This window comes from Euphorbia lathyris, chromosome 7 (genome assembly GCF_963576675.1).
Source record: "Euphorbia lathyris chromosome 7, ddEupLath1.1, whole genome shotgun sequence".
In the NCBI taxonomy this organism is placed as follows: Eukaryota; Viridiplantae; Streptophyta; class Magnoliopsida; order Malpighiales; family Euphorbiaceae; genus Euphorbia; species Euphorbia lathyris.
The window spans coordinates 81,405,250-81,428,388 of NC_088916.1; the positions used below are offsets into that span (position 1 = coordinate 81,405,250).

At 38.3% G+C, this 23,139-nt stretch overlaps 1 protein-coding gene and 1 pseudogene across 5 annotated transcripts; one reads left to right on the forward strand and one right to left on the reverse strand.

Moving 5' to 3' along the window:
- Positions 1-4,064: 4,064 nt before the first annotated feature.
- On the forward strand, positions 4,065-7,804 carry LOC136235623 (uncharacterized). Of its 5 annotated transcripts, none has more exons than XM_066025434.1 (5): positions 4,065-4,154; positions 5,975-6,158; positions 7,103-7,309; positions 7,382-7,573; positions 7,664-7,804. In XM_066025434.1, exons 1-5 carry the CDS (start codon positions 4,072-4,074, stop codon positions 7,796-7,798), a joined length of 801 nt encoding a protein of 266 aa, XP_065881506.1. In that variant the 5' UTR covers positions 4,065-4,071; the 3' UTR covers positions 7,799-7,804. The 5 variants fall into 5 exon arrangements, with proteins under 5 accessions (XP_065881506.1, XP_065881505.1, XP_065881503.1 ...); XM_066025431.1 differs by lacking the exon at positions 4,065-4,154 and adding an exon at positions 4,933-5,152; XM_066025433.1 differs by having other exon boundaries at positions 7,103-7,573.
- On the reverse strand, positions 7,757-10,227 carry LOC136235622 (pentatricopeptide repeat-containing protein At2g01860-like; annotated as a pseudogene).
- Positions 10,228-23,139: the final 12,912 nt, after the last annotated feature.

The following is a 23,139-nucleotide window of genomic DNA, read 5'->3' on the forward strand; positions in this document are numbered from 1 at the left end:
CTCTTTCTCCTTATCTATTTATCTTATGCGCTGAGGTTTTCTCCAAGTTACTGTACCGGGCTGAGACGGAAGGTCTATTCCAGGGACGTCGTATCCATGCCAAAGCCCCCTCAGTATCTCATCTACTTTTTGATGACGGCTCTTTCTTGCTCTTCAACGCTTCCATGGAGGATATCAAAGTGATTATGGACATATTGCACATCTATGAGAGAGCTTCGGGCCAAGCCATAAACCTGCAAAAATCTGGTATTTTCTTTAGACCCAATGTTTCGAGTGAAACTAAATGTGTTATTCAAACATTGTTACAAGTTGATTCTCCTTTGGACACCGGAAAATATTTGGGATTGCCTTCTTTGGTTGGTCGATCTAAAGCTGCTATATTCGGTTTTCTAAAGGATAGGTTAAAGAAACGCCTTATCGATTGGAGGTCAAAATTACTATCCAGTGTGGGTAGGGATATCCTTATCAAAACCGTGGCTCAAGCTCTACCCACATACTGTATGAGTGCTTTCCTTTTACCTCGATGCCTATGTGATTAGCTTCAGGGCATGATGAACTCTTTCTGGTGGGATATGAATGGTGATGGTAAAAAAAATTATTCATTGGTTCGCTTGGAACCGACTCAGTAATCCTCATAGTTGTGGAGGCATTGGATATCAGAATCTCCACTCTTTTAATCTCTCATTGCTTGGAAAACAAGGTTGGAACTTCACTAACAACCTTGATGCTTTGGTAAGTCGTTTGTTCAAAGCCGTATATTTTTCGGAAGGTAACTTTCTCAATTCCAAACTGGGCAGTAACCCTAGTTTTGTTTGGAGTAGTATTTGGGGTTCTTTGGTTAGGCTTGAGATGACGCATTGGAGATGGGAGAAGCATTCGTATTTGGCGAGACCCATGGTTGATTCATGATCTTAATTTTATACCTACTCCGAGTATTGATACACATCTAACAAATGCTAAAGTGTCAGATCTTTTTGTGTAGGGTGAGTGTCAATGGGATGGGGAAAAAAGTGAACGACATGTTTACCACGGAGGAGACTGCGGTTATTAAGAATATGGTGGTGCCAAGTCGAAGGGGCGTAGATAGGCTAATCTGACATTTCACTAAGGATGGATTGTACTCCTCTAAATCAGGTTATAGAGCTTTTGAACAGTATCATCGCTCGAATATGGCAGTTTAGGGATGGGATGAATTATAGAGACTTTGCATTCCCCCAAAGATTAATTTCTTTCTATGGAATATGGTATCAAATTGTTTGTCAACCAGAGTTAATTTACATTCCAAGAATATAAATGTCCCCCTCAATTGTCTGCTCTGTGATGGGAAGGTCGAACATACATGGCATTTATTTTTGGAATGTCCATTTACAGTCGCTTGTTGGCAGGAAGCAGGTTTGATTCCCCCCTGGCATAATGAAATGGAGTTTTCGGCTTTTTTTCTCCATCTGTGCAAAAATTCAGCGGACACATGGTTGTGTAAAGCTGCGGTTTTAATTTGGATTATATGGGGACAACTGAATGAGATGTTGTGGAATGGCAGACATTTGCCGCCAGAAGCAGTGGTTACACGGGGTCTGCAATTTTTTACAGAATGGCAGATTCAACAACAAACGTAAGTCTCTCGGGTGGTGCTACCTCCAATGGTGGAGTTCAAATGGTAGAAACCAATCACTGGAAGGTTAGCTTGTAATGTGGATGCCTCGATTTTCAAGTCCAACAACTCCCATGGGTGGGATGCAGCCATCAAGAACGAGGTCGGAGAGCTCGTGGCTTGCAGGAGTGGTTCCGTCTCTGGGTTGCATCCGATTGAAATCCTGAAGGCGGTCACTTTGCTCGAAGGTATGGTTTGGATTTAGCAATCAAACTATACACATGTTGATTTTGCCACTGATTCAAAAATTGTGGCAAATGTTATACATGGTACATTGCATAATCTTTACGAATTTGGTAGTCTTATTCTTGATTGTAAACAGATTGACAAAATCTACCTGATTTTGGGGTTTCTTATTACTCTAGATTAGCGAATGGTGCAACTCATACTCTAGCTAGGAATACCCTTTCCAATGCTAATCTGTTTTTATCTTTTATCAATCCGAGTTTCTTGGAGTCTGTACTTTTTAAGGATCTTTCTTCTATCGAATGATCTCTGAATGTAATTTCAAAAAAAAAAAAGAAAATGCGATTAACTATAAAAGAAGATAATGTTTTTCTTCTTTAACTCATTGGGCAAACTTTTCCATAAAAAGTCTAAAACTAGAGTGATAAAATTGGTTAATTGCACTAATGGTCATTCAAGTTTAGAGTTAATTTTAAAAGTGAATGAACTTCATTTTATTTTAATAAAGTCATTAAACATTAAACATTAATTTTTATTTTAATAAAATCATTCCGATCATTTCAGATGGTAAAAATTCACCTAAATAATAACATAACAGTCGCATTAAAAATAATTGACTTTTTACGTATGACACGACAATAACAAAAAATCAAAATTATCTTGAAAATGATTAGGATTAAGGCACTATTTGCCTCCCACAAATTTGGTTTTTGTCGTTTGCTCCTTGACCTGTCTAAAATATTAATCTTTATGCTGTGGTCTATCTAAAATGTTGATTTTTGCCCCCATAACTTTTTATTCGGTAATATTTGTCTATGATCTATCAAAATTGAGGAAATTTCAACCGATAATTTACCATCTACATTCAATAGTTGAGATTTCACTAATTTTGACAGATCAAAACGTATATACTACCAAATAATAATCAAGAGGCAAAACTAAATATTTTAATAGATCATGAGACAAATATTACTGAATAATAAATCAAACCGTAAGAACCAAATTTTGGATAGGACAATCGAAAAATGATTATGGATAGAATTTAAAAAATTAGCAATCCTTTGAGCAAACTCAATAGCCCACCATTTTGCTATAAAACCAGAGAGAGAGATAAGCTTCAGCCTTTCCTATTCCAGGTCAGGATCCACTGTTATGCTGTAATTACTATATACTAGACACGTCACAAACCTTTTTCTCTTTGAGTAAATAATTTATTATTACTGTCATTTTTAGATAATAATAATAATAATATATTATTTAGTGTTCCTATTTTGAAAAGCCCTAATACACAAATAACTCCTTGAATTTGTCCAAATGTTGCAACTTTTTCTCCAACTTTTAATTGTAATAACTTATTCTTTAAATTTGTCCAATTGTAAAACATAACCCCTCAAACTTGTCCAATTATAAAACAGAACCCCAAATTGCTGATATGGACTGCAATTGAAGAAACACGTCAAATACAAAAGTTGCAATGCTCGTGGAATGTGATAATCAGATCTTTGGACTCAAAAAAATCAGTATTTTAGTAACCAAATCCCTAATTTTTCAACTTATTCTTCAACCTAACGGTCTTTTTTTTTGTTATTCCTATTCGTTTTTTAGTGATTTCTTGATTCAAAGTTTTGAGATATTATGGGGGTGAAAAAGTGTTTATGTGAAGAAATAGCTCCATTGAAGATTTCATGGCGTGATACGAATCCAGGGAAACGTTTTTACGGTTGCTTCAAGTACGGGGTAAAAAAAATCTCAATTTGGTTATGTTTTACAATTGGACAAGTTTGAGGGGTTATGTTTTACAATTGGACAAGTTTAAGAGGTAATTTGTTACAATTGAAAGTTGGGAAGACGGTTGCAACATTTGGACAAGTTCAGGAGTTATTTATGTATTAGGCCTTTTGAAAAACATATTATTTGTCACTATTAATTTTTGGTCATTATGTTTATCTTTTTTAAATTTTAACCTTTATATTTGCATAAAGAGACTGATAAAAAAAATATCAGAGTATCATGACTGTTTTATAAGCTAACATATATTCCGTTTAAAATCTAAAAAAGAAGGACAAAAGTACCAAAGGTTAATATTGATAAAAGATAAGGACCTTATAATGTGTTTTTCAAAATAAAGGGACTAAACAGTATGTTACGTAAAAAGGTAGGGACTGATAGATTATTTCCCTTTTTCTCTATATAAGATTGTCCAACTTCATCCAAGTTTGATTTGTGTTGAGAAAATGTGCATATCTGCATTTATTTGGCAAACTCATCCCCTCTATCCTTTGCTTCTCCTGCAAAACAGAGATGAATATCACAACAGGCAAGTTCTGCAATTATGGTCTATGAGAAATGGTTCGAAAAGAATCCGCTTTTCGTTTCTGCGTTTCATACTTCAACTCTATGTTGCATGGAAACTCTTCTTCATTAGCATTTCTATGTTTCGTGTCCGTTTCTGTTTCTTTATCATTTCCTAGCTAATTTTTCTTAGAAATAACTTTTTCCGGTATCCGTTTTATTTTCTGTTTCCATTTCCGTGCAACATAGTTTCTAACTAAAATTTTCAGTTTTAGACTTCTGGTATCCTTATTTGTTGCAAAGGGGAGCACCTCGAATAAGAATAGAGGTCTAAAATTGATAAGTTCAGCAGAAGTACATGGTGTCAAACTATGTTACATGGACTCGGATACGAGTGTCTCACACGGGTGCGGATCCGAGTATCCGGTATGGCAAGTTAAAAAATTTTGGACACGGGTACGGGGATACGGGAATAATTTATATATATATATATATATATAAATTCCAAAAAAAACCCAAAATTTAAAACATCCATCAACTGTATTAATTTAAAATTAAAAGTTCAATCAACAAAAGCACAAGATACACAAGCCTAAAGCAAACAGGTTTGATTCCCAATTAAGTTTAATTTTCTTTTTCATATAAAAAATTAATCTGCTTTTACTTTAATTAGATTGTTTTTTAAAATACTCTTTAGGCGGGATTTTATTTTCATTGGTTCTGCACTCCAAAGCAACATCGTTTTGGCGTTCAGAACTAATTAAAAAAAAACTGGGTCCAGATTAAACGACGTCGTTTTGTCTGGGCCCAATTTTCTTAAAAAATGGTGCACAGCCCATTAGGGCTGTGCACCTTCTTCATTGAAACAATCTCAACGAACAGGAAGATACATTTGACGGCGGCAGGGCGGCAGACCTTCCTCAGCTTTCGCCGGAGATGGAGGGCAGTTCCGAGCTTGCCGTATCCGAGTGTTCACTTACGAATCCGACAAGGATTTTGTACCGGATCCGTGTCGTGTCGCTGGTACGGCGGCATTTTGCCGAGTCAAACGACAAAAAGTACTAAATTTTAGGTGTATAACTATGTATTAAGCTAACAGAATTCATTCCTGTGAATAAAGTGTGTTTTTGTGTTGCATGTATATATATATATATATACACTTTTCGTCGTTTGACACCCTGTACTTAAACTAAACTTGTCGGTTTTAGACTTCTGGTATCCTTCTTTGCTGCGAGAACTACAAACGTTGAGCACCTTCAATAAGAATATCGGAGGTCCAAAATTGACAGGTTCAGTAGAAGTACAGGGTGTCAAACCATAAAAAGTACTAAATTTAAGTGTATAATTATGTATTAAACTTGTCCGCTTTAGACTTCTGGTATCCTTATTGAGAACTACAAACGGCGAGCACCTCCAATAAGAATATTGGAGGTCCAAAATTGACAAGTTCAGTAGAAGTACAGGGTGTCAAACGATAAAAAGTACTAAATTTAAGTGTATAATTATGTATTAAACTCGTCCGTTTTAGACTTCTGGTATCCTTATTTGCTGCAAGAACTACAAATGATGAGCACCTCCAATAAGAATACCGGAGGTCCAAAATTGACAAGTTCAGTAGAAGTGCAGGGTGTCAAACGATAAAAAGTACTAAATTTAAGTGTATAATTATGTATTAAACTTGTCCGTTTTAGACTTCTGGTATCCTTATTTGCTGCAAGAACTACAAACGGTGAGCACCTCCAATAAGAATACCGGAGGTCCAAAATTGACAAGTTCAGTAGAAGTGCAGGGTGACAAACGATAAAAAGTACTAAATTTTAAGCGTTTATATATATATATATACAGGAAAACAGAAGCAGTGGCATGGTGGGATGGGTGTGATATATTGGGAGGGAGAGATTGTGTAGCAGGAGGAACATGGTTGGCCTGTTCAAGGTCTGGCAGAGTAGCTTCTCTTACTAATGTTTTGGAGCTCCATAGCCTTCCCGAGGCGAAAAGCAGAGGAGAACTTCCTGTTCTTTTCTTGGAGGTAAGATAATTTCTGTCTGGTTTGGGGCAAAAAGTTTAGCCCGTAACAATCTGAGTGGACGTATATTCCTCTCGAGATACAGTGGCGGAGCCTGGGAAGAGGGTTTGGGGTGCATTGCAATTGCAAGCTTTGCAGCATTCCCAGACTCTCTTTTCAGGGGGAGGGCCGCCTCGAACCATCCCTCCTAGGGTGGATTCTAGTGGTGAGAGTGCAACAGACCCGTGCACTCTCCTCCCTCCGCCCCTGTTAATGTATAAATGGTAATGAATGGTATAGGCCTAGGAAGCACCGAACTTCTAGAAGGTTAACGTACGAGTGTCGGACGTTCTGATACTCTAGTAAATAAATCAAAATCTAAAGAAAAGAATATAGCAGCCGTGCCTTTTCTATAGTTTCAATAATTTGAAGTATTAAATGTTTCTTTTTGATGAATAAATGACTTGTTATGGACGTTATTTATAGTTTATAATGACTTATTAATGTTATTTATGATATATATATATATAAGATTCCACCCCTTCTAGGATAGATTCCGGAGGCCGGGAGTGCAACGGACCACGTGCACTCCCCTCCTTCCACCACTATCGCCATATAGCTGGTAATATTGGTATAGTGTTTACATGTTGAGAGCAATATTGAGCCCCTAAAGAAAATATTGCACCCCGACTCTCTTCCCAGGCGGAAGGCCTCTTGGAACCACCCGACCGAGGATGGATTCTAGAGGTTGGACCTCCGCCTGCCACTTTCGACATATAACACACACCTCCGTCTGCCACTATCGACATATAAATGGTAAGTTGGTATAGAGTTTATACGTTGAGAGCAACATCAAGCCCCTTCTAAAAGCTAGATTGCACGTCTAAAAGAGAAACATTAGGAGTAGAATTGTACCTTCATCCGATTTTTATGTTATTGACTACATTGCTTTCTCTGCAACATGATAGAGTTCGAAGGGTCCAAAAGAATTTGCAGAAACACTGGTGAAAGAGGCTCATCAGTACAACGGATTCAACTTGATATTGGCTGATATTCCATCCAACACCATGGTATACATCTCCAACAGACCAAAAGGTGAAGCTATTGACATTCAAGAGGTGAAGCCGGGCATTCATGTTCTTTCCAATGCAAAGCTCGACTCTCCCTGGCCTAAGGTTACAATTTACCGAACAATTCTTTCTTCTCTGAAAAACCGTACGGTATTCATCTTTTGTCCTTCCATTCAGGCACAGCGTTTGAAGCTGAATTTTGAGGATCAGCTTGATAAATATGGCGCCGGCGAAATACCTGTCAAAAAGATGATAAAGAAGCTAATGGGAGATACAGTTAAAGCTGAGAAAAGCAGGTTGCCTGGTATTTGTTCTCGTGATTGGGAATACAGCCTAAGCTCCATATTTGTACAAGTAGACACCCCGCTGGTATGTATGTTCGATACGTGATTTGTTCTCGTATATGTGGAAGTAATGGCATCTTTCTCAAGTTTCTAATTTGTTTGTCTGGTTTTACAGGGATGTTATGGTACAAGAAGCACTATTGGATTGGCAGTAAGAGCAAATGGAGAAGTAAGCTTTTATGAAACATATCTTGAAGATGGTGAATGGAAGGAGCGGACTGTGAATTATCGTATCTCAAAAACTTATTGAGAGAGCAAACAATGGCGGAGCCAGGGAAGCGGGTCTGTTTGGGGGTGCAAATGCAGCATCCACATATCCGCCTGGATTCAGCCGTCCAGGGTGGAACCTCTGTCCGCCAATGAGAGCATATGTTAGTACTATAAGTATTCTGTCAATGCTGGTTGGCAGATCAAAATGTTAATTGAAGTCCTAATATGATTATATTATTATATCAATGAAGAAACCTATTATGAAATATCAGCATCAGTGACTTTTTCTTAAATTTACCGATGTTCAATCCACTGATTCCATGAGAAGCGAAATAGAAAGAAGTTATTGCAAATAAATTTATGGGATAAAATACAAAATTAGCCCTATGGTTATTCGGGGAGCATAGATTTAGACTCCACCTATAAAACCGAACAATGTTAGTATGAACGTTTTGTAGATGGATTGCTTCCATATTTACACCACCTAAACGAAACCTTAGTGTTAAATTTCAAATTTGCACTGTTTTATACATGGAGTCTAATTTTGTATCTTAGATGGCGCAAACATGAAATCAAATTAACGGAAATTGACTTCTGTTGGATCTGCCGTTAATGGAATCTGAAATCGCTCCATCTACAAAATGTTAGTGCAAACGTTGCACGGTTTTATACATGAAATCTAAATATGTTCTCCACCAATAACCATAGGGCTAAATTTGTACCTTATCTCTAAATGTATGCGCATGTTTAACTGTTAAAAGTCTACTCTAGCCGTTCAACAAAAAGAATCTGATCTACCAGCTTCAAACAAAGTAAAATTTGAGCTTATATTCAAAATAATATCAGACTCTCTATTGAAACGAAGATACATACATAGTCTTACAGTTCATGAATACGGATAGTTGCATTTAGAGATGCGAGAAAGCGGACTATGTTGCTCTTTCAAGTTGCAACAACTGTGATCTCATTTGTTCATCCAGAACGAGTCCTGCCATCTCAGCTTCTTTGGCAATCTCCTTGCACTTGGCCAGCCTCCCAGAAACCATGTAAATTGAAATCAAATCCTTATATATGTCATATGTTGGAGAGAAACCTGCCTCTTTGAGCTTTGCAAAATATCTCACAGCCCTTGAGAGATCATTCAAGGCAACGAAAAGCTTTATAACAACCCGATAAGCAGTGAGATCAAACAAACAATTTGAACCCTCCATTTCCCAAACCACAGCCAATGCTTCCCTGTACTTCTCTTTGCAATAACGGCTGTGAATCAGTGTAGTATACATAACCACATTTGGCTCACGCCCAGATTGCTTAAACCAAATGAATAAACTCTTGACGAACTCGAATTTTCGAAGCCTAATGCAAACTTTCATTACAGCAGTGCAATCCTGATGGTTTAAATTCAATTCTTCTCTTTCCGCAAGTTGATCCAACAGCTCTACAACAAGAGTGTGCTTATCCGGATTCTTTCCAAGCTCTAGTATCAACTTTGTGTAAATGCTGGGGTCTAACATTCTTTTGTTGTGCTGAGAAACCAAGAGAATTTTCCAAGCTAGGCTTAAGCTTCCATCTCTAATAAAGCCCCTAATCATTGCTTCAATCACACCCTGACTCGCCAAAGAGGTGAACTTGTGCAAATCGAGTGGCATTTTCAAGTCCTGATTCCTTGACAGAACTTCAACAGTGGAAGCCAAAATGTGATCATCAGGGAAAAGGTGTGGTTGTTTGAGAGTCCAACAGAAGGTCTGCAAAGCTCGCTCAGGAAGACCCATATGACCCAACTCTCGAATGGTTAACGACAAAGACCGTTTACGCAAGAAGCGAGCACAATCATCTAGAACCAAAGACACATCTTGATCTGGATTAAGTGATGTAATCTGCTTTGCTAAACTGATAAAAAACCTAGGGTTTTTGTACACTTGCTTGCATATAGATGCCCGAGAAGATGATATCTATGGAGAAACATCTTTCACTGATTGTTTAGAAGGAAGTTCCAAGGGTCTCACCTTGTAAGGAAGTGGAAGAGGGAGAGGTCTTTCTATGTCCAATTTGCCCTCCCTGCTTTGGAGGTATCCTTCCTTGGAAAAGAGACGAAATGGCTTCAATTTCATCGGATTCCCAAACAACCTCACTATTTTTACCATGTTTTGCTTCGAATTTGTTCTCTTCTACATTCTCCCCTTCTTTCATCATCCTCTAAAATCAAATCCAATTGCGAGGGATGGATACGAGTAGATGGATTTTTGAGGAACAAATTAACACCAAAGTCAGGAGGAAGCTTGGAACGCCGAGGAGAATGAAGGTTTTTTCTGCAGTGTACTTTTGCATACGAAGTTCCTCTGTTTTTCTGAACAGAAAATTTGCTCTCCAATGGCAGAATTGGATGTAGATTCATGGACAAGTATTTGAAAATCATTTTGACAGTAATAGAAACTAAAATGAGGGAAATTGTAGATAAACAAGCGCATAATGTCTCACAGATATTTTGTCGAACACTTGGTGAGCTTGTTCTTCGATATCCGGAGAGAGTTCAGAACTTCTGAATTCCAAATCAGGCTCTGTCTTTATCGCTGAAAAAAACTGAACTGAACCCAATTAAACTGAATAATACTGAACTGAATTTAACTGAATACTATTAAATACTGAACTTAACTAAATGCTACTGAACTTAACTGAATGCTACCGAACTTAACCGAGCTTAACAATAATAATGATAGTGTAACATTCTCAAATTTAGGATAAAAAACAATATATCATAAATAAATAAAATCTACACTATATAAATTAGAGATTCTAAATTTGAGAATGTTAAGAGTCAGAATCTTAAGAGTCAGAATCTCATTAAAGCCATCTTGAGGCTTCGTCCTGCCTTCGATTCTCTTACCTTCTCCCATATTTATAGGGAGCAAAACCGCGTGGCGGATCGCTTGGCAGCTGCTGGGCATGGGGGATGTTAGGTGTTTCTACCATTTCCGTTCCTCCTTCTTTTCTGTTACCTTCTCTTCTTGAGGATAGGATTGGGGTCAGTCTTCCTAGACTGATCCCGGGTTAGGTTTTTGTTTGTTTGTTTTTTTTTCTTCCCTTCTTACCAAAAAAAAAAATTAGAGATTAACAAAAAAAAATTAAATTATTTTTATGAAACAATATTTTATGTAGAAAAAAAATAATAATAATTGTGTTAGAGATACATATGGGTCAAATAAATTAAATTTCACTATGACTTTTGTGTTTTGTGGGTCAAACTAAATTATTAGTAATGTAATAGTGTGATTCTTTTTCAAACTATATTAAAATATTGTAAAGATAAGCTTTTATTAATTATGGACACAAATAACTTATTTTCTATATAAAGTAGTCATATTGTATTTTTTTTTTCTCACTAGAGGAGGCTACAAGTTTCTCAAATCTAGGTACAAAATGATTTTCATTTTATAAGTTAAAATCATATGATTTTTGTATAAGTATTTTCAATGTGTAGTATTTGAATAGTATTTTATTTACGATTATAATAAACTATGCTAGAATGTTTATAGTTTCGTTAGTATATAAAAGAGTTATAATTTTATGAGATATTTAAAAGATAAATTATATATATATATCATCAAAGGTGAAAAGTTTATTTTTTTATGATTTTTATTTTTTTATATTTTTTTTTTTTACTAATGCTATTTTCCAATTTCGAAAATAGATCAAAATTTATATAGGCTAATTTTTTATATATATACTATTACTAATATGATTTAATTATTAAAATTTTATAACTTTTTGGTTTTCTTAAATATAAATTTTGGTTGTTGTTGATTGTTTTGATGGAAGTATACATCTCTTTGAATAAGAACAAAATTCTCATAATGTATGCCCATATAAATTTTCTAAATGCAAGTTTCAAAAAAAAAAAAAAAAGACAGTAGACTCACATGTTTATATATAATATTGATAATTAAGTTAATAAATAAATATTAATTTCACATTTTTTTTTCTCTAGCACTTATGAGTGTTTAGTTAATGACTTTACCTAATAAATATTATATATAGGAGGTGAGGATCAAGTGGAAGACGGACTGGAAGAAATTGCTTAATTATATTTTCTTTTGGCATTAGAGGTAATTGGTTAATTAAATATATAGTATGTGTGTTTACATGTTGGGTGCTATGCTTAATTTGATGACAAAAAAAATAAATAAATAAATTCTTGTTGATTTGATCTATGTGCTTGACATGTATACTTGATAAATTGATGATGTGTGATATATGATGACATGAAACTTTGTTATATATTTTACACATGACATGAATGAGAACTTTACATGAGAAAAAAAAAGGCTTACCCATGATAGTATATTCAATGGTTGTAAAATTTTAATTAAGAAAAATTAATTATTATGCTCACGCGAATTATAGACACGGCTTTCCCCTTTCTCTAATAATAAGGTAAGCTGTAAAAGCTCCTTCCTTCAGCTGGTGCGCAGGAGCGCACTTCCGTTTTCCCCTTACTATACAAGGGGGGGTGTAATGAATAGGGATCTCCCGCCAGCAGTCTTCTCTTCCTATCACTTCACTTCGTTCGCGAGATCTGATCTCATCGGACTTCACCGGGCCGGGGGAAGGGGAAAGAATGGGTGGTCCGGGAACAGCAACGGGAGAGGGTATTTGTTACGACATGGTGTTAAGGTACCGGGTATTTGTTACGAAAGGGTACCTAAAAAGGAAAAATAAGTGAAAGGGGTACCGGGTATTTGTTACGATAGTGTACACCCATAGTATGAAGGTATATAAAATAGCAGAACAACCATTGGGTACTACTAGATTGGGATAAGCAGGGCCCAAAATCAAAATTTTCAATAATAAATAATTAATGAATATGCTATTTGGTCACCTATAAGTTAAAGCATAAGATTTATTTTGTATGTGGTGTGCTATATATTTAATTAACTGTCTTATTGAGTTAGCAGCTCACCCCTTGCCACTAACATTTTTCAGGAACAAAGAATTAGCGACGCGTGTACCGATCTGTTCATTATGTTGTGTCATTTTTTTTCTGAGATTTTAGTTTGACTACCTTTAATAATTTTATGAAATTTGAAGTGTTGGATTGTTAATTATTTGACATTATGTTATGCTGAAATTTTATTTTTGTAAGACTATAATGGAACTATCTGTACTCGTTTTCATGGCACATTGAATGGAATGAAATTTGAGTTTTTTTTTTTAATTTATATATAATTTTTTTTTTTAAAAGGTTACATTTAGTGGTATCAGAGCGTTAGTTTTATGATTTTTAGGGAGTTTTTGAAAATAGAGATTCTGGAAAAAAAATCATTTGAAATAATTACGATATATATACATGTATATATACATTTAAATTTATCTCAAATTCCTAGACAAACTTTATGACTAGTTGGACTTAGCTAGACCCATACTTACCTAGACCCACTGCTTTGACTTTGTTGATTTGTTATTTCAATTATTTGTTGTATAACATTTTAAAATTTAAAATTAAATACTAAGGTGATATAAGATTTTCGGGTAATTTTTATTTATTTATTGAAAAAAAAAATATGAATTTGATTATATTTATAAAGTTAGTAGTTAGTAATTTACATGACCACTTCTTATATTTCTTTTTTATAATGAAAACAATTTTTATATAGTACTTGATATATGTGGACACTATTATATGTTCTTTATTTATTGCTTATTATTATTGTAGAAATATATAGATTTTATACCATTAATTTATGATTGAGTATTTTATCAACTCATTGTTTTAATTCCTAGAGTAGCGTTCTACAAAAATATCAAACAAATTATCAAGATGAAGTCTTATTATTTCTTATACAATTTATGGGAAACAAATATTACTTTTAGTGGCTGATGTTAGGGAAGATAAAGTTAAATTATTTATTAAACCATAAATTAACCTTGTCTATGATATATTGTAGGATTATGGCATCTAGGGATATAGCACGTAGTGACCGAGCGTCTAGTGAGGATTCTGTTGAATCCCATCATGCATCCTTTGCACCTCAAAATGTTGGTAATGGTGCTAGGCCTGCAAGCGTACCCGGAGATAATATACCCCAAGGATATCAACAGTTTGCTGAAATGATGAACTTTTTTGCGGCTCGAGCACAAGCCCAGACTCAAGCTCGAGCTCAAACAGATCCTTTAATTGATTATAATTTTGAAAGGTTGAGGAAGATGGGTGCAGACGACTTTGAGGGTACTACTGATCCTACCAAGGCGGAAGAATGGCTAAAACATACTGAAAGAGTGCTAGACAGGCTTAAGTGTACTCTTGAGCAGCGATTAGACTACATTGTTTCATTACTTAAGAGTCATGCGATTACTTGGTGGGAGTCTATCCAAAGAGCTGTCGTTCCTCCTATGGTACTAACATATGAAGACTTTAAGAGGGAGTTTGCTGATAAGTACATGCCCCGAGTATATCGAGATGAAAAGAAAGTGGAGTTTTACAATCTGAAGCAGGGTAACATGACAGTGTCTGAATATGAACTCCGATTTGCTGAACTTTCCAAGTATGCTCTAGATGCAGTGGCGACTGAGGAAGACAAATGTTACTGTTTCGAACAGGGACTGAGATTAGAAATTCAGAGGCATCTAGCTGTCAAGATTACTGATTTTAAGATCTTGCTAGAATCAGCTACTAGATTAGAGCGCGTTTTCCAGGAAGAGAGACGTATAGAGAGCACTAAAAGACGTTATTCAGAGCCTCACGGGGAACAAAGTAATTCTGCAAAAAGAGGGGGCTCATATCTGAATTCAGCTGGGAGATCAGGATTCCAGCGTAATCATGTTAGCCATCGAGGTGGAGGCATTTCTGGTTTCGAAAGATCTAGTGGACAGAGTAGAGGGACCTTTGAGCATAGTTCTTATAGTGCTCCATCTGTGGGTATTGGTCGAGGCTTTAGTGCTGGAGATAGTGTTCCTTTTGAGAGAAGATCTACACCAACACCGACTTGTGAAACATGTGGAAGAAATCATTTTGGGCCATGTTGGAGAGCTGGGAGGATGGTTTGTTATGCTTGTGGAGAACAAGGTCATTTTCAACGCGACTGTCCGACCTTGATAGGTACTAGGGGTAACACTCTTTCTGTTACCGTGGGGCAGAGCAGTATTGGCGACAATGGTACTACTAGTAAAGGTCGTGGAAGAGGTCGAGGTGGCATTCCTAGTGCGAGTGGAGCTCAGGCAACACAAGAACAACCTCGAACAAGAATGTATGCCATGACTAAGGACGAGGCACCTGCTGCTCCAGAAGTCATATCTGGTACTATTTTTATTTTCGATATCTCAGCTTTTGTTTTGATAGATCCAGGATCAACACATTCATATATATCACATGCTTTAGCATTGAAAATACCGGGTAACATAGAGTCACTAGGCTATGAATTACAAGTTCATATGCCTGCGGGTAATAGTGTTGTGGTGAATAGTGTAAGAAAGGAAATTCCGATAGAGATACGAGGAATAGGGTTTTTAGTTGATTTGGTGGTAATGGACTTTAAAGAATTTGATATCATTCTGGGGATGGACTGGTTGTCTCAACATAAGGCAGTAGTGGACTGTTGTGCGAAAGAAGTGGCCATAGAGTCTGCTAAAGGGGAAAGGGTAGTATTTGTTGGTGAACGCACAGTAATTGAATCATGTTTAATATCAGCCGTACAAGCATTTCGTTGGATAAAAGAAGGATGTGAGGCATTTTTAGCTCACATTGTTGATACAGAAGTTGAAGGTCCATGTTTAGATGATATACCAGTGGTGAGGGAGTTTCCCAAAGTGTTTCTTGATGATTTGCCAGGTTTGGCACCGCGTAGAGAGGTAGACTTTACCATTGATACACTACCAGGAGTGGCTCCTATATCTGTTACACCATACAGAATGGCACCAGTTGAGTTGCAGGAGCTGAAGAGACAACTGGAAGAATTGCTGGAAAAAGGCTTCATTAGACCAAGCACTTCACCTTGGGGTGCACCAGTCTTGTTCGTGAAAAAGAAGGATGGTAGTATGAGACTATGTATCGATTATCGGAAGTTGAACAAGGTCACAGTGAAGAATAAGTACCCATTGCCGAGGATTGATGATCTTTTGGATCAGTTGAAAGGAGCCACAATATTTTCAAAGATTGATTTAAGGTCGGGATATTGGCAGTTGAGGGTAGCAGATGTAGATGTGCCTAAGACAGCTTTTCGTACGCGTTATGGCCACTATGAGTTTCTAGTAATGCCATTCGGGCTGACAAATGCACCAGCTGCATTCATGGCATTGATGAACCGGACATTTCAAGAGTATTTGGACCAGTTTGTGATCGTCTTCATTGATGATATTTTGGTGTACTCAAAGACGAAAGAGGAGCATGAGTTGCATTTAAGAACAGTGTTGCAAATCCTAAAGGAGAAAGAGCTATATGCAAAGTTGAGTAAATGTGAATTTTGGATTGATCAAGTAGTATTTCTAGGACATGTAGTGTCTAAGGATGGGGTTATGCCTGATCCGACGAAGGTAAAGGCTATTATGGAGTGGAAGCCACCAAAAAGTGTGACTGAAGTACGAAGTTTTCTGGGATTAGCAGGATACTATAGAAGGTTCGTGGAAGGCTTTTCAGTGATCGCTGGACCATTGACAAAGTTGTTAAGAAAGGGTGTCAGCTATCAGTGGACTGAACAATGTCAGAAGAGTTTCGATGAGTTGAAGAAGAGATTGACATCATCGCCAGTGTTAGTATTACCATCTGGTAGAGGTGGATTTATGGTGTATACTGATGCTTCAAAGCATGGGCTGGGATGCGTGCTGATGCAAAATGGTAAGGTGATTGCTTACGCCTCTCGTCAGTTGAGGACGCATGAAGTGAATTATCCTACACATGACTTGGAATTGGCAGCAATTGTACATGCATTGAAGATTTGGAGACATTACTTATATGGAGAGACATTTCAAATTCTCACGGATCATAAGAGTTTAAAATATATTCTTTCACAAAGAGAGTTGAATTTGAGGCAAAGGAGATGGATTAAGTTGTTAAAGGATTACGATTGCACCATTGATTATCACCCGGGCAAGGCGAATGTTGTAGCAGATGCTTTGAGCAGAAAGACTTCTCAGATGTTGGCGAGCATGAAGGGCCATAATATGACATCATTGGTAGAGTTAAGAGCTATGGATGTGAAAATCAGTGTGGATAAGATGACTAGTTTGATGGCTACACTACAACTAAGGCCAGTATTAGAAGATATGATTAAGGAAGCGCAAGCTCAAGATCCTTATTTACAGAGAATGAAGGTTAAGATCCAACAAGGAGAGAAGCCTAACTATTCAGTACGAGATGATGGAATGATGATGATGATGAGCAGTCGAGTATGTGTACCAGAAATAGGTGGGTTGAGAGTTGAGATTATGAAGGAGGCACATAATGCACCTTATGCAATGCACCCAGGAACTATAAAGATGTATCGAAACTTGAGACCACATTATTGGTGGCGGACCATGAAGAAGGATATCGCGGAATTTGTGGCTAAATGTCTTACTTGTCAACAGGTTAAAACAGAACATCAAGCTCCTGTCGGAAAATTACGACCTCTAGCTATTCCATCTTGGAAATGGGAAAGGATTACCATGGACTTCGTCATCGGATTGCCTAGGACGAGGAGTAAACATGATGCGATTTGGGTGATTGTGGATCGTCTAACCAAATCTGCTCATTTCTTACCAATTCGGCGAAATGATCCTTTGGACAAGCTAGCAAGGCTGTATAGAGATGAGATCGTAAGGTTACATGGTGTTCCTATTTCTATTGTATCGGATAGAGATCCTCGTTTCACCTCTCGATTTTGGCGTAGTTTACAGGAAGCTTTGGGCACAAAGCTGAATTTTAGCACAGCTTTTCACCCTCAGACTGATGGACAATCAGAACGTACTATTCAAACGTTAGAAGACATGATGAGGGCATGTGTGATTAATTTTCAGGGGGATTGGGATAAACACTTGCCGTTAATAGAGTTTGCGTATAACAACAGCTTCCATTCCAGTATTGGGATGGCACCATATGAGGCTTTGTATGGGAGGAAGTGTAGGAATCCGGTCTGTTGGGACATGGAAGGCATGAGACAATTGGAAGGACCTGAGTTGGTACAGGAGACAGTCGAGAAGATCGAGACAGTAAAGAAATGTTTACGAGCGGCACAAGATAGACAGAAAAATTATGCTGATAAGCACCGTCGGGAGATGTAATATGAAGTGGGAGATCGTGTGTTCTTAAGGGTTTCACCTTGGAGAGGAATCGTTCGATTCGGTAAAAGAGGGAAACTAAGCCCTAGGTACATTGGACCATACGAGATCATAGAAAGGATTGGGCCATTGGCATACAGACTAGCATTACCGACAGAGTTATCGCAGATTCATGATGTCTTTCATGTGTCAATGCTAAGGAAATACCGATCAGATCCGAACCATGTTATTTCAGCTCCAGAAATTCAAGTAGTGAAGGATTTGACCTATAAAGAAGAGCCAGTGGAGATATTAGAGACACAAATGAGGAAGCTGAGGAGACGAGAAATTCCAATGGTTAGAGTTCGTTGGAGTCACCACCGATCTCTACGTGAAGCCACGTGGGAAATTGAAGAACACATGAGAAAGCAGTACCCACATCTCTTCGAAATTACTGGTATATAAATTTCGGGACGAAATTTTTTTTAGGGGGGTAGAATTGTAACATTCTCAAATTTAGGATAAAAAAACAATATATCATAAATAAATAAATAAAATCTACACTATATAAATTAGAGATTAACAAAAAAAAAATAAATTATTTTTATGAAACAATATTTTATGTAGAAAAAATAATAATAATAATTGTGTTAGAGATACATATGGGTCAAATAAATTAAATTTCACTATGACTTTTGTGTTTTGTGGGTCAAACTAAATTATTAGTAATGTAATAGTGTGATTCTTTTTCAAACTATATTAAAATATTGTAAAGATAAGCTTTTATTAATTATGGACACAAATAACTTATTTTCTATATAAAGTAGTCATATTGTATGAGATATTTAAAAGATAAATTATATAGGCTATGCTAGAATGTTTATAGTTTCATTAGTATATAAAAGAGTTATAATTTTATCAGATATTTAAAAGATAAATTATATATATATATATATCATCAAAGGTGAAAAGTTTATTTTTTTTTTTTTTGGTAAGAAGGGAAGAAAAAAAACAAACAAACAAAAACCTAACCCGGGATCAGTCTAGGAAGACTGACCCCAATCCTATCCTCAAGAAGAGAAGGTAACAGAAAAGAAGGAGGAACGGAAAGGGTAGAAACACCTAACATCCCCCCATGCCCAGCAGCTGCCAAGCGATCCGCCACGCGGTTTTGCTCCCTATAAATATGGGAGAAGGTAAGAGAATCGAAGGCAGGACGAAGCCTCAAGATGGCTTTAATGAGATTCTGACTCTTAAGACAAACAGCATGTCTATCCGAAATCCTGTTGATAGCCTCCAAATTATCAGACTCCACCGAAAGTCTTTTAACACCCATGCGAATGGCGAGTTTAATGCCAGACAAGATCTCCCAGAGCTCTGCAGTAAAGGAGGAGCCCGTACCTAAGTTATGGGTAAACCCAGCCAGCCAGGCGCCACCAGCATCCCGAAGAACTCCACCAGCAGCAATTCTGTCATTACTAAGGCAGGAGCCATCCGTATTCAACTTGACAACCCCTTCCCTGGGCTTCCTCCAACCAACTAACTGGACCTCTTTAACCGGGGAGGGGTGAACCAGGGGCTCTCCTTCAAAACTCTTTGTAATAACAGAGAGTTTTTTCGAGAAGTAAAACCGGAGGTCAGGAATAAAGACAGTCTTCTCAGCAAATAACTCTTCATTCCTCCATTTCCACATTTGGTGACAAATAATAGCGAAGAGAATAGCCCTGTGCTCCATACTGGCCAACAAATTCTCATTAACGCCTTCAGAGAACCAGTCAATATCAGAGAACCCCATAAAGGAAGGAAGGATGTGGTGAGGAAGGACCCCTTCCCAAACCTTTCTACTATTCGGGAAATCCCTCAAAGCATGGCACAAGGTTTCCACATGGCCGCTGCATCTGCTACAGGCACCAGATACAGCCAAGTGCCTTCTGTGTCTATCTGCATTCGTGAGGAGCCTGTCTTTGACTCCCAGCCATAGGAAACTCCTAATGCGGTAGGGGACTTTGAGGGCCCAAATGGACTTCCAAATTTCCAAAGGAGGATCAGCCCTATTAGGGGTAAAAGCTTCATAGGCCGATTTGCAAGAATAAGAACCATTATTAGTCAAGGCCCAGCAGTGTCTGTCCTTATCCTCCTCCTGATTACTAATCTTCACACCTCTAATATTAAGGAGGGTCTCCAGGCTAAGAAAGGAGTCGAACTTAGACCAGATCCAGTCTCCCTCCGAGTCCACCACATCACCAATTCTCCAGGAGAGGAGATCATTCGGCGGAGGGGCGATGCACACCTCAATCAACGGTTTGTCACCAATCCAGGTGTCATACCAGAAACTAATGGATCTCCCATTACCCACCTCCAAGCCAATCCCTGTACAGAACTCAGCAAAAACAGCACTAAGCCCTTTCCAGAGGAAGGAACAGCTGACAACCCTCTCCTTCGGGCCACCAAAGATTCTATCTTTCCTATACTTGCCGCACAGAAGACGAACCCAAAGGGAGGAGGGGGATTGCCACATTCTCCAAAGAAGCTTCATTAACAGGACTTTATTATTGTCCTTAGCTTGCCTTATACCAAGACCCCCCTGCTCTTAGGCTGGCAGGCTTCCTTCCAAGGGACCAGGTGAATCTTCCTCCCATCCCCAGACTCTCCCCACAGAAAACGCCGATTAATTTTATCAAGGTCGTTGAGGACCGACTCAGGGAGCTTACAGGCTTGCATGATGTGATTTGGAGCAGCGCAGTTGATAGACTGGATTAAAGTAAGGCGACCTGCAAGGGAAAGAGAATTAGCTTTCCAGCTAGCACACAAACCGTTAGATTTGTCCAAAATGTCTTTAAAAGAGGCTTTGGACACCCTGTCACTATGAAGAGGGACCCCAAGGTATTTCCCAAACGATTGAGTCAGGGGAATGCCAGACATCTCACTCAGTCTTCTACACAAGCTATTATCCATATTCTTGGAACAAAGCATACGGGATTTATGGATGTTAATCTTCTGGCCAGAAGCCTCACAAAAGCAGTCGAGGATATCCATCACAGCCTTAATTTGTTCCTCATTACCCTCCACAAAAAGCATGACATCATCAGCAAAGAGTAAATGGGTAACAGGGGGGCAATGTCTGTTGATGGAAACAGGGTGGAGAGTCCCTTTGCTCACCGCCTCTTGGATCAGGTGAGACAATCTTTCAATGGCAATAACAAAAAGGAAGGGGCTCATAGGATCCCCTTGACGAATACCCCTGGATGGAGAGAACTCATCCGACATATCCCCATTGATCATAACCTGGAAAACAGGAGAGGAGATACACTTTCCAATCAAATTCCTCCAGTTCTCCGGGATACCAGCTTTGGCTAAACTATCCAGAAGAAAGCTCCAGTTCAACCTATCATAGGCTTTCTCCAGATCCAGCTTGAGAGCCACGATCCCTTTCTTGCCTTTCTTAATCTTCATAGAATGGACAACCTCCTGGGCAATAACAACGTTATCCATCAATTGTCTTCCAGGAACAAAGCTCCCTTGATTTTGGCTGATAATATCCGGAAGGATCTTCCGGATTCTATTAGCCACAATCTTAGTAATAGCTTTATACAAGACATTACAAAGACTGATGGGTCTCATCTAGAAAAAGGAAGAAGGCTTGGCAACCTTAGGAATCAAGACAAGGAGGGTTTTATTAACCAAACTGATATCGTTCGAACCACCAAAGACACCTAACACAAAGCTGTATATACCCTCTTTAACAGTGTCCCAGTGTTTATGATAGAAACTAGCGGGGATACCATCAATACCAGGAGCCTTAGTGGAACCGATGCTGGAGAAGGCCAGATCAATCTCTTTAAGCTCAATGGGATGGAAAGCATTATTAATAGCATCCTCCCCCAAACGAGGAAAGGAAATGCCAGAGTGGGCACTCTCTAGGTCCACAGCTTCCTCTCTGAACAGGTCCTTGTAGAAATCAAGGGCAAGGCGCCGAATGTCCTCCTCCTCAAAAATCCACTCACCACTGGCGTCTTTAATAGCCTCGATCCTATTTCGCTGTCTCCTAATGATCGTTGAGAGGTGGAAAAACCTGGTATTCCGGTCCCCGTCTTGAATCCAAGCCTTCCTAGATTTCTGGAACCATAGAAGCTCTTCCTGTCTAAGCACAGCTTCCAACTCGTTCTGAAGAGCTCTTAGGTGACCATTCAGGCTATGATCAAAACGAACCTCCAAGCAACGCTGAACACCTTCCATTCTCCTCAAGAGTTTGTTCTTCCTCCTGATAATATGACCAAAAGTATTTTGATTCCAAACAGCCACATTCCTCTTGAATTCCTTAGTAGCGAGGAGAACATCAGAGTGGGGATGCCAATTGCTTTTAACGAAATCCTTAAACTCGGGGTGAGACTCCCAAGCCACCAGATACCTAAAAGGTCTATTACCTTTCAGCCGATTTCCTTTGACCAAATTAATGAGGATAGGGCAATGGTCTGAGTGACGGAAAGGGAGATTAAGTACCTTGACCTCAGAAAACCTATAAATCGCTGCAACATTAGCGTACACCTTATCCAACCTAACAAACACACTATTCCTTTTCCAGGTAAATTTGTGGCCAGCAGCACCCAGGTCCGAAAGCCCGCACATATCCATACTTTGCTTATGATTAAGACACCGGTTCACATAATGATTACCCCCTCCTCTCTGATCACTCAAGAGGGCAATGTCATTAAAATCCCCGGCAACCAACCACGCCTCCACCATGTTAGAGCTAAAAGAATGAAGGATCTTCCACAGCCTTCTTCGGTTAGTCGAAACAGGATCAGCATAGACGAAGGTAATAAAGAAGGGTTTATTACCCGGGTAACACACCTTACTATGGATGAATTGACTGTCCATAGTAACAATATCAATATTGACTTGACCTGGCTTCCAAAAGAGCCAAATCCCCCCTGCCCGGCCAGTAGCCTCCGACCTGACGCAATTCCAATTCTTAAACTTTCTAACCACCTCATCTGCTTTGGCTCCACTAACCTTGGTCTCAAGAAGGACAAAGCAGGAAGGGTTAAACTGTTTAATGAGATCATTGACATGAATGCGGGTAGCCTTGCTCGCCGCACCTCTAACATTCCAAACGAAGAAGTCCATCAGAGGGGGAGACTACAGACGCAGGCCCAA

Bases quoted from the DNA above. Each gene is read 5' to 3' on its own strand.
- LOC136235623 (XM_066025430.1), top strand. From the start codon at position 4,953: ATGGTGCACAGCCCATTAGGGCTGTGCACCTTCTTCATTGAAACAATC. The intron at 5,153-5,974 runs GTACGGCGGCAT...ATATATATACAG, and splicing joins GGATCCGTGTCGTGTCGCTG to GAAAACAGAAGCAGTGGCAT. The intron at 6,159-7,102 runs GTAAGATAATTT...GCAACATGATAG, and splicing joins TTCCTGTTCTTTTCTTGGAG to AGTTCGAAGGGTCCAAAAGA.